The 12,087-nt window shown below is 48.2% G+C and overlaps 1 protein-coding gene across 24 annotated transcripts in view; it reads left to right on the top strand.

Moving 5' to 3' along the window:
• SCRIB (scribble planar cell polarity protein) overlaps positions 1–6,586 on the top strand; it is a 97,540-nt gene extending 90,954 nt beyond the window's left edge. For 22 of the 24 annotated variants that reach the window (XM_032119101.1, XM_032119102.1, XM_032119100.1 and 19 more), the window contains one exon: positions 4,390–6,586. In XM_032119101.1, the coding sequence (XP_031974992.1) occupies positions 4,390–4,550 (161 nt within the window). In that variant the 3' untranslated portion in view covers positions 4,551–6,586. The remainder of the gene's footprint in view (positions 1–4,389) is intronic. The other 2 variants (XM_032119107.1, XM_032119111.1) reach the window with 2 other exon arrangements.
• The last annotated feature ends 5,501 nt before the right edge of the window (positions 6,587–12,087 follow it).

The following is a 12,087-nucleotide window of genomic DNA, read 5'->3' as shown; positions in this document are numbered from 1 at the left end:
TAGCAGCACCGTGGAGCTCTGCAGAACCTGCCTGCTCTGTAGGAGCACTCCTGTTAGCTCCAACAGTTGGTGCTGGTTGCTTCTATCTGTTTTGCATGTTTCCCCCCTTTATTTGACAAAAACCCCAGTTCCTTTTATCTTGACAAATTCCTCTTGAGTACAGGCTTCATCCCAGACAGCTGATCCATGGCTGAGCTGTTTCCAGGAGGTTGTGCTGTAGCACTCAAGAAAAACTTACTTTCCTGAGACCAGTATCTGTTTATCCCTCAGAGTCATCCTCTGAGTTCTGGGTTATTCTCTTGAGGTTGGTTGTTCAGTCAGTGCAGGGAACTGAGGGGTCAGGGAAGGTCTGGGAAATACCAGCTCCTGCTTAGGGCGTTCAGACCTCGCTGTTGCCTGTCACTGCTCTGTTGGGCCCTCAAATGGGATGAAAGCCAGAAAGAAAAGAGTGTGGTGCTCATCGAGAGACCCAGCCCTTAGTCCATAAGTAATGCTTAAATCACCTGTGATGTGTGAGGCACAAACAAAAGAAGAAGGTTCTCCCACATCATCTGGAAAGGATGGCAGGTGAGCATGCAAGTAAGCTCTCTTGGTGTGGGACCAAGCTCTCCTGGCTTTTTTAGATCCCCCCATCCCATCTCACTCTTCCAGGCAGTGCAGCATTCCAGCCAACATAATCAGAATTGTCTTGGATCATGGAATTACAGCTTTTTGACTCACAGCAATTCTTAAAACTTTGTGCTAGCAAACTGTTATGTCAGGAACTGAGAATATCCAACTGCAGGAAAGTGTTAGCATCTCACTCCTCCCAGCACACCCTTGTCCTCTTGTCCATGCAGAAACAGTTCCCTCCATTCTCTGGTCTGACTTCATGGTCGTCATCTCTTAAATGTATTTAGAAATCTTTATTCCAATGTTTCCATGAGGCCATGGAGTTACTGAACTGCAGAGCAGCATTTTTAGAGTGGAACCATGCAATGTCCTCATGTTATGGCACAACTTTTCCAGATCACCTGGAGACAGTCTTTTGCTTCCCAACCCTGCAACCGTCAGGTTCCAGAAATTCCCCTGATGACTCTGTGTTACTCCTGTTACTGGACACCTACTTATGGGATGTGAGAAGCTGCTTTTGTCCCTGTGGTCTTTGCCCACGTGGACTGTCTGGTTTCTGCAGCAGCTTCCACAGGAACAGTGCCTCCTCATCCTGGCCTGGCCTGCTTGCTGTCAGATAATGACCTTTGCCTAGGACCCCGCAGCTCTTACACTCAGAAGAACCAAACGTGTTCTCTCTGCCCTCTTGTGGCTTTAATTTATCCCTGTCCAGCCTTTTCAGTCACATCACTACTCCAAAGACTTACATCCATCCTTTTCTTCTCCAGACTTGCATTTCACAGGTTCTTTCCTACCAAAATGCCAACATTTCACAAAACTGGAATCTGGATTCATACCAGTGGCAATGCCTGTGCTTTCCTCCAGTATTTCCTGTTTTCTCTCAGGATGGGAAACATGTGAGGCCTGTCCTGGTTCAGGATACATCAGGGTTCCGTTTGGCTGGAAGTTGGTTCTTAGGGTAAGACCATAAGAAACAGGGAAAATGAGCTTGCATAGATGGATATTCTCAATTTTCTGGGCTCACCTATTGTGTAGGCATGTCTTGAGCCAGGTGTTGTATCTGCATCAGCAATGGAATGAGCCTCTATAAAACTGTGCAGGTTTTTTTAATCTTCCATGGAGCATTGTGATACCAAGTTCCATAATGAGGCATTTTATTTACTTTAATTGTTTCTTGATAACTCCGTTGTGTCTTCTGGGATGCAGTGAGTGACTGTGTCTCACTTGCTCTGTCTGTGCCAGTCATGTCAGCCAATATAGCAGCAGTTCCCTTCTTTCCAGGCTGATGAATCCTGGCTCCTCTTTGTGGGAATAATTGCCACACTCATCTGGACCTTTTTTATTTCATCAGTTTCTAAGGTAGAGGAGGGGACCAGGATTGCGTGCAGTGCTCAGACGTAGCTGTGTGGCACATTTGTGCAGGAGGAGAGGATGTTCTGAACTGTGTTCTCCCATCTTTTCCAATACCTAAACCTCAAAGTGAAATGGTGTTGCTGGGAAGTTGCCAGAGTCTACAGAAATCTCTGCCAGTGCCTACAGAGCCATCATCTCATTTAAGGATGGTGCATTTCTTTTATGCAGTCAGGATTCTTGTTCCTTTTATTGAGCTTAAACATCATCCAGTATTGTAAAAATGAACTTACCAAGTCAGCACAAGGTTCTGGCTGATCTGGGGTCTGATGGGAGCCACTGGGAATGCCAGAAAAGGATATAAAAGAAGAAATGCAGGAAGTAGTTCCTTCCAGAATTGCTCCAGGCTGCAGCCATTAGTGGGTTTGCACTTTCTAGGACAGAGGCTTTGATTTTAGAGCTCTTTGTTTCTTGAATCTATTCACATTTGCAGTAAATTTCCCCTTCCGCGTCATTTTACCCTTCAGCTGTATGGATCATGCCGCACTTTGTTATAACTGAGCTTCATGTGACTCCCTGATACAGCTTGGTGGCATCAGTAGTCTCTCCCGACACAGCCTTATCACTCCTCCTCCTCAGCTGCAAGATACTGACCCAAGTCCTGGCTGCTGGGTCCTGGGGCAGCACCTTCCTGCCCTTTTCCTGTGGTTTAACTCCTTATCTGCCCACCAAAGCTGCCCCATTTGTTTTCAGTAGAGCTTTTCCCAGGGTACAGTCAAAAGGTTTTTAAAGCTTACTGTGCTGCGTGGGGATCACTAAACCTGCATGTTTGGGGGCTCCTTTGGCATAAGGATCTAAAAGGACTGACTTCTCTCTAAGCCATGGGATTCCCTTCCCCACCCACCCAGGCTGGATTTTTATCTTCATGTTCCTTTTATACCTGTGTGCCTTGTCTGAGAATCAGTCCCCTGCTTCCAAACCCCAGTGTTCTTTCTGGGGTTGCACAGCCTGGGAGGGCTGGGAGTGTTCAGCCTATAGAAGAGAAAGCTCCGGGGAGCCTAAAGGGGCTCCAAGAGAGCTGGAGAGGGACTTCTTACATGGGCCTCCAGTGACAGGACAAGGGGGAATGGCTTCCCGCTGCCAGAGACCTGCATCTGGAGCAGAGGGTGATACACAGGGCACAGCTCCGCAGACTGAGCCTTTAGTCTGACAGATCTTCATGGATTTTTCTCTATTTGAGGTTCTCTGCTGCATCCAAAGGCTTTAGAGAGATTTCCCAGGAACCCATTTGCACTTGAAGCTCATGGATTGCCTGTGCCCTCCTGGGTTGTCCTTCCAACAGATACTGGGGTGGTTGAATTTCCCCCCCCCGATGAGGACCAAGGCTTGTGAATGTGAGGCTGCTCCCATCTGTCTATGGAGATCTCATCCCCTCAGTCTTTCTGGTCAGGAACGTCACCTGTCCCTGCAGTCCTGACCTGTGAGCTCTGGTCAGCTCCTCAAGCCTCGCAGGTGCAGCTCCCTGCATCCAGCTGGGCACTGACATAGAGGGTGACCCTCACCCCCTTGCCCCTGCCTGTCCTTCCCTAAGGGCCTGGATCCTCCCATTCCAACACTTCAGTCACAGGAGCCGTCCCACCATGTCTCTGTGGTGCCAGTAAGTTTAAAGCCCTCCTGACCAGCTGGGCCAGTCTGTGATCAAAGATGCTCCTCCCCCTCCCTGACAGAGGGACCCCTCAGCCCCCCACAGACCCAAGTCAGGGTGGGTCCATGGTCTGGAGAGCAGAAGCATTTCAGGACACTTGATTTTTCATACAGCTTGGCACTTCCAGTCATGTTGAGCGAATGATGGGTGTTACAGGCAGGTGTCTTCTCACGCATGGCACTTTCTTCCCAGGATCAACAGCGGTCACTACATGAGCTACAGGTCACCAGAAAGTTCTGGGCACGGGGTTACTGTGAGTCACTGAGACCAGTGCTGTCCCAAATCTAGCACCTGGGAATACCCTGGAACACTCCCTGAAAGTGTTCAAGGCCAGACTGGACAGGGCTTGGAGCAACCTGATCGAGTAGAAGGTGTCCCTGCCTGTGGCAGGGGATGGAATGAGATGAGCTTTAAGGTTCTTTCCCACACAAACCATTCTGTCATCCTATGATAGCCTTAACATCTGCATTAACTGTGCCAGCTGTGTGCTGACAGAATCACAGAATGGTTTGGCTAGGAAGGGACTTTCCAGATCACCCAGTCCCACCCCCTGCCCTGAGCAGGGACACCTTCCATTAGACCAGGCTGCTGCAAGCCACAGCTTCTCTGGGCAACCTGTGCTACAGCCTCACCACCTTCACAGGGAAGGATTTCTTCTCAATATCTTACCGAAGTTAACCCAGTGCTTTGTCTTCAGACCTAAACATCTCTTGCCGTTGCAGTTCCCCGGGAGCAGGATGGGCAGCCAGAGGAAGAGGATGCATTAGGAACACGGGATCCATCAGCACCAACTCCCTCAGCGCTGGAGGACATGGCCCTGTACAGCAGCAAGCGGAAGCTCCGACACAGCCGGCGCAGTTTGGAGACCGCTGTCCCCACATAGGTGACCCGACACACCTGGGCAATGGACTAGCCTGGCACAGCCCTTCCGAGCTTCCTGTGCTCCAGGGACAGCACCAGGCTGCCACCCTGCCTACAGACTCTGGATGGGACCGGAGCTTCCCGTGAGCTCTGTGGCCAACTGACTCCTCTGAGGCTGTGAACTGCCCTCGTTTCTCACCCAACAGTGCACTGGGGCACATCCCAAAACTGGGACAACACTGGACTGACTGCTGACAGATGGAGAGGAAGGGTGGCCAGGACAGTGGGCAGCTTGTTAGCCTGTAAATATTGTGTGTGGGGAAGGGTAGGACAGGGAGAATGTAGGAGTGTGAGAGTGTGTTGGGCTCCAGCTGTTACTGCCTCAACTTGGGTTTTGTAGTGGTTAAAAGGAGCTTCTCCTCTGGTGGGAATCAGGAGGAAGCCTGCCTTTACTCCTGTTTAATTTCCAGTCTTTTGCCAAAAAGCATTTTCTCCCACCTCCTGCACTGTGTCACCTCACTTCCCTTTGGGAGTGTTTGGGAATGGGAAGCTTGGAGGCAAAAGAAGAAAAAAAGAGAAAAAAACCCACCAGAATTCCAGCAAAGTGCCTCCCTCTGCCACTGACACTCTGTGCTCAAGGAAAACAGAGCCAGCTCTGTGCCAGCTCTGTGCCTTGGTCCTGGTGGGACACTGCTCCTGCTGGGACTTTGTGCTGTCCTGGGGACAGGTCCCTCCCTGGATGGTCACGTCCCCCTTTGTCACACATGGTGTGAGCCGCTCCACGAGCACACGAGTGTCAGAGGAGTCTGTCTCCTGTAGCACTGGGGCTGAACTGGTCAGCTGGGGCAGGAATGGGACGGAGCCGACAGCCACAGCAGGGGTCTAGGCGGTGTGTGGCAGCAATGGGGAGCAGGATAACTGGGGTAGGACATGGTGGCAGAGGTGGGAGGTGTGACAGCAGGTACCTTAGTGGTAGAGTTCAGGAACTGGGGATGGGTAGAATGTGGCATTGCTGGGGTCAGGTTGGGAGTTACAGGATCTTACACGTAGGAGATACTGGTGGGGAGTCCACAGTGTCCACGGCTGGCTGTGGGGTGGAGCGGGATGTCATGGGGTGCCTGGTGTGGGGCCGGCAGGGAGCATCAGGAGTGCCACAGAGCAGGATGGGGCCGGCCTGTGCCTTGCAATAACTACACAGTTCCACTTTGCCAGCTCATTGGCTTCAGGCCCCTTTCCGTGGAGGACAGGGAAAATGCACGTTTGCCCATGCAAGAGGGAAAAAGGAAAATGAAAAATGAGTGGGGGTGTGAGTTCTGGTTTCCACATGTGGAACAAGGGCTGTGAGCAGGTTCTGTATCATGTGAGCTCTGCAGATGTGGAGGTCACAGCTGCTGCTCCCAGCTCTGTCATCAGCCTCTGCTGCCACTAGTGAGGAGAAACAGCCCTTTTTTTTTTTTTTTCACTGCCTCTAACCGTGAGGAAGGTCCGATCTCGGCACAATCCCCTTCCCTGTCCATTGGTGCTCTCTGACTCCCAAGTAAGACCAGGGTTGGACCTTGAGCCTCACAGCTGGGCAGTGACAGGCACATCTGCTTGTACATTTGCTGAAGGAAAGAGCTGGATGCAGTTTTTTGGGTGCAGTTTTTTAGTTGAGCCTCTCCTTTCATGCCAAAATCCAGCGGATCATTTTAACTGACTCTGTATATTTTGATTTTACAGACTTGTGAAGGGGGAACTCTGATAATCTCACACTGCAGCTGCAAGCTGCTTCCATCATCAGCAATTTGAGCTTTTCCTTTTTAAATCTAATTTTAGCATTTGCTTTTTAACAACAGCAGTTTTGGAAACAATCCTGGCTGGGTTTTGGTGACTAACTTGTGATTCTTCTCTCCTTTCCCTGTGCGGTACCTGGTGCCAGGCTCTGGATTCTCTCCCGTTCTCTCCCAAGAGACTCCGAGGGGAAAATTAGCGCATCAAGACTGTAACTAGTGAAATTTGTACAACCAAAGAAATCTATTTTGTGGTTCAAGGATAATAAAGTTTACTTTACATTTTAGAGCCTTTAGTCACAGTGGTTTGCCCTGTGTGAAGTCTGGAATTTCAGTATCAACACTTTGGTGGTGGTTGTTACCCACAGCATAATCCAGCAAAGATGCTCCTGCTTTTCCTGCTTTTGGGAGAAAGCAGAAATTAATGCTCACCCAAATTACTGCCAGCGGTGAGAATATCAATATTCAGGGATGGGAGAAAAAAAACAATATGAAACACAGTTGATCTTGATGATGAAACCAGCAAGCTTTCCTTACTTGGCTCTGTTAAAAAAAAATCCAAAACAAGACCCAACACTATTTTGTTTAGATTATTAAAGTTTTTTAAAATAGTTTGACTGGTAAAAACCAACCCCATTTCCTGTAGCTCAACCAGGTTTTCCTTTGGTTCAGTGGATGGGCACCACGCTCTACCACCCCAGGGAAAGAGGAGCAGTCTCAGGAAAGAGAGGGTGGATTTCCTTTTCCTAGAGACAAGGTAGTGCCAGACCTCAGCCTCATTATTCCACCTGTGTGACAGGTACAGCTGGAAAAGGGGCCTTGGCTATGCCATGTGGTACCTCAGGAATAGCTTTGTCCTTGGTCAACATGAAGCTTCAGGAGTCTGAATTGCAAGCCTCACACAGGCTCTATATATGGGTCCTTTGCTGGGTTTAATGTATCTTTTCTCCCCACTTTAGTTTCCTTAGGCCAGGTTTACCACCAGGTTTCTCTCTCAGTGTGTGTAATTTACCCACCACAACTGAATCCTGATTAGGCAATGAGAAGTAGTTACCCCTTCAGAAAAAAGTAAACACAGGAACATCATCAATGGAAATTGTTTATTTAGGGATATTTATTTTGGGATTATTCACGTAGGATTAGAACTAGATGGTATTTAAGACCCCTACCAACCTCGACCATGCTATGATTCTATGATTTTTATATAAATAGGAACAGAAATAACCCAGTTCAATATATAGGGAGAATGCAAAGATCTCCAAGGCTGCACAGGCAAAGACCAGAGCACAGTTGGCTGGGTTGGAAAGTTTGCAAGAAACACTTGAATCTGACTGCCTTGTGTAGCAGCAGTGACTCACAGACATGCTCTGGGAGACAGAGGGGTAGGGAATGTCATATCTGGACACAACTCCAGGTGTGAACCTGCATAGCCTACCCCTCTGATCCTGCTAAATGGTTTCAGGAGTCAATCCTGTCTGGTATTGGTACGTAAGGTGAGGGATTGCAGTGTTGTGTTCCTTCCCTGCATTCCCTCCATATATAATAGCAGGCAGGAATAACTGTAGGATTCTCTTCAAGGACTGTGTGCTGACAGAGAGGAGGGGCTGTCATGGAAGCTGCAAACCACAACAAATTTACCTGTTCCTCAGCTCTGAGAAATGTGGCCCTTGGAACACCTGGGATAACCGGAGGCTGGAGAATGTTGGTTTCCAGTCTTGCCCATCTCCCACCAGCTGCTTCTAGAGACAAATGGCTGGAGGAGATGAAGCTGTGGTTGTAACTCAGCGCCACTTTTGCTGCTGCTACATGTAGCTTTTGTTGATTCTGTGCTGGAAGTCACCATTAGTGACACATGGAGCAGTGAAAGACCCCAAAGCCAGAGCAATGCAGGACCTCCCATGCCACAGCAACCACTGCCACCACCACAGGAGTTTGGTTTGCCCATCTTAGGGCCTTGGGCAAAGCCACCTCACTGGGCTCCAGGCCCGTGTGTCCTCGTGCATCACATCTTGATGCCACAGGAAAGCTGAAGATGGGTAACAGCCCCTGACTGTACCTGGACAAAGAGCAGGTACTATCCTGCTACAAGAAATGAACCACACACCTAAACACAAGCTAAAGCCTGTTCCAAAATCTGTACCAGCCCCCAGAGAGCCCTCCTGACAGAGGAGACCCAGCAACCCACAGCCCTTCCTGTAGGACAAAGCAAGCATCCCCTCCCCGCCATAAAGGGGCAATTCATTGTTTTCTGCAACAAGACACTACCTGCCCCCACTCCAACCTCATTCCCCTTCTTTTAGTTTTCCTCTGCTTTTCCTGTTACACCACAGAGTGACCAAAGCACAAGCTCATTTCAGACCTTGTACAAAAGAGTGTAATTAGTGTTTCTGAAATCAACCTATTTCACTCTGAAGTGAAAGCAGGCTATAAATAAGTGTTCAGAAAATTGACATCTGTATTTTACCTGAGGCATAATCAGCAACACATCAGACTGCAACAATGCACTGCTGGAGGATGGAACCTCCCAAACAGCCTGTGCATGTTTCCCCCAGGAACATGTAATCTTACCTCAAAATTCATTATGTATGAGGAATCAATAACAGAACAATTACTCTTATAAACAGAGACCTTTTCCCCCGCCTCTTCTCCCATGGCACACAGCCTCCCTTACTGCAGCTGCTGCAAAGGTGGGCTTGCAGAGATTTCTTTTTCAGCTATCCCAGTGGTCTCCTCTGTATCAGCAATATTGTGACAGCTTCTCACAGATAAAATTACTCCAAACTCACTGTTTATTCTAATGGATTTTGTCTCCAGCATCTCCAGCAGCACATCATCCATGTCCTGATCACATCCCTCTATGCAGAAACTAGAATTCTGTATTCCATAGAAAACAGCTGCAATGAGGATAAATTTGGAGTTTCATTGCAACCCTACATTGCGCTCCTGCTCTGGCAGCTGCTCCCTCCCATTCTCTCTTCCTCATTCCCTCTCCCACAGGATGTGGCAGGGGCACACGGTGCTGTTATTGCTACCTGGTTTTGGCAGATGAATTCTGTGAGGCATCAGAGCTTGAGGAACAATGGACATAACCCACCATGAAACACTATGCTGGCAGGCAGGACATTACCAATGTCAGCACAAGACATTGCTCGTCAAAAGAAGACATTCTAACTGGGTTTATTCAGGAAAACTCAGGCAAAAAAAAAAGCAGAAGGAAGCATTATGCTCAATGAGAACATCTGTTTGAGTCTGGCATGGGCAGAAAGGATACTGAGCACTTCCATGACAGAACAATTTATTGTGGGGTACTATTTCTATGGCATTTCATCCTGGCAACATTTTCTAAGGATATTAGGAAGATGGAACTAGATGATGTTGGGGGACTCTTCAAGCCCAAAACATTCTACAATTCTAGGTTAGTGCCAACAGGCCTGGAATGGGCACGGATATGGTGATACCAGAATGCTCTATCCATTTATCCTTCCATTGGATCCACTCCAGGGTTATGCCCTGCCCATTCGTTCCAAGTCCTCCCAGTTGCAAACCCAGGTTCAATACACATTGTAAGTCAGGAAAAGAGGTTTAGTCCATTGTCCTGCTCCAGGCTCCACTGACCAAAGGCGGGGCTGCCTGATGGGTACCCTGAAATGCTCTAGATTACACCATTTGCATATCTTCTGATCCTCTTTACCATTTTTTGACCATCCTTTTCTCTGCTCATCCCTCCTTTGCTTCATTTTGATCTTCTCCGAGAAAAACAATTGGCCTTTACATCCTCCCCTTTGGTGCCAGTTTTGCTTCATTCATAACTAAATACGGTCCTTCTGGCTGGGTTCCCTGCTCACCTGCCTCTACACGGTGTCACTTATACAGTGACCTGAGGACTTTGTTCTATTCTGCACCACAGGGTCTCCAGAACTCAGGTTATCTGCAGCATTCCTCCCTCACAGGGTTTCCCCTGAACTACCGCTGGATTCCAGCCACTCCTACCAGCACTATTTGAGCTTTTCTCACCTTCTCACCATGGTACCTCCATGTCTGGCAATTCCTCCTGTTGCATCCAGCACTGGCTGACGTCCTGGTCAGGTTTGCTTAGTCTCAGCCCCTGTATGAGAGAATCAAACAGGTGTTTGATTCATCACTGGCATTTCTTCTAAGACAGATCATACAATCATCACATCACATGCCCTAGTCTAGAGTTCTTCTCCAGCTCTCTTGGAGCCCCTTTAGGCACTTCCCCTTGTTTGAACAAGGGACTGGAGTGCAGGACAAGGGGAATGGCTTCCTGCTCCCAGAGGGCAGGGTTAGATGGGATATAAGGAAGAAATTATTCCCTGTGAGGATGGTGAGGCCCTGACACAGGTTACCCAGAGTTGTGGCTGCCTCATCCCTGGAAGTCTTCAAGGTCAAGTTCTCACTGTCCATGGCAGGGGGATGGACTGAATGGTCTTGAAGGTCCCTTCAACCCAAACCATTCTCAGGTTCCATGATTCTGTGATTCTATGAATGACCCTCCAGGAGCTGAATTTTCCTTCATTAACTGCAAATGTAGTACTTCATTAACTCCAAACATGTATTACCTTTTATGCCCTCAGACACACTGATGAAGCAAAACCTGCGCATGCTTTACATGTGCAACTAAAATCCCTCAAACTCCACCTAAACATGAATTGGCATTGACCGTTAACTTCACTGCTTCCCTGTCCTCAGAGTAAACGCTACAAATACAGCTTAACTGAGACAAGACACCACCTTTGAATCCTGGGATAGTCAGAGAAACAGAGAATCATGATTCCATGATTCACTCACTGCAAATTACTCTAGACAGTGGTAGGAGACACCCATCTCACCTGGTGACACCTGAACTGTCCACAAAGACAGTCCCAGTGCTGCCATCAGAAGACATTTCTTAAGTTTAATTACAAAGTGGTTCCTCACTCTCACTCCAACCCGTGGGGATGGAAACAGATGGAACACACAGGCTCCTTTGATACTAACTGAGCCTTTCCCAGAGGATCTCCACTTTTTAAAAGAAACCTCAGTAAATTTAAAACAGACACTGGAGAAAAGTTCTAGATCTTAAAAGACTCCCAGCTGCTTCATTCCCTCAGTTTTTGCTGTATGAGTAATTCCTGCACTCCAGGAGATCCAGCTGAGAAGGATTTACTCGTCAGTGCAGCCAAAGTGCCACCTGGGGTCCCTACATGAGGCTATCACAAATAAGTGTGGGCCGGCACAACTTCCGAGTTTTTTTTCATATTACCCATTTTTCCACTCCCTGAGGACAGGAAGGAACAAGCAAGCAGCTCCAGCCATTTTCCATGGAAGAAACATTGACAGGAGTCAAGGTTATTTAATTTTGCTTGTTTTGGAAGACAAAAAACCCAATGACCAAACAGAAACGAGTTTTAGGTCTTTAGTGGGCAGTGACATTCCCAGGGCACAGGCATGGCAATGAATTCCTAAATGGATGTTTCCCTGTATTGTTGCCCTCATCTCAGCAATTCCCAAATATTATGAATTTATCCATATCATAACCACAGGAAAGGAGCATCTTATTAAACAAAGGACTAGGCAATCATTAGCTGGCTAAAGCAGCCTAAAAACTACAGAATCTTCTTTTGGGAGCAATGGGACAGGAATGTGTGACAGCATTTCCCAGCATGAGTTCATAGAATCATGGAATGGTTTGGGTCCGAGGAACCTTATAAATCACCCAGTCCCACCCCCTTCCCATAGGCAGGGACACCCTTCACTGGACCGGGTTGCCCTGTCCAACCTGGCCTTGGA

Source organism: Corvus moneduloides, chromosome 10 (assembly GCF_009650955.1).
Source record: "Corvus moneduloides isolate bCorMon1 chromosome 10, bCorMon1.pri, whole genome shotgun sequence".
Classification (NCBI taxonomy): Eukaryota; Metazoa; Chordata; class Aves; order Passeriformes; family Corvidae; genus Corvus; species Corvus moneduloides.
Note: the sequence above shows the minus strand (reverse complement) of the source record. Positions and strands in the feature narration are given on the sequence as shown.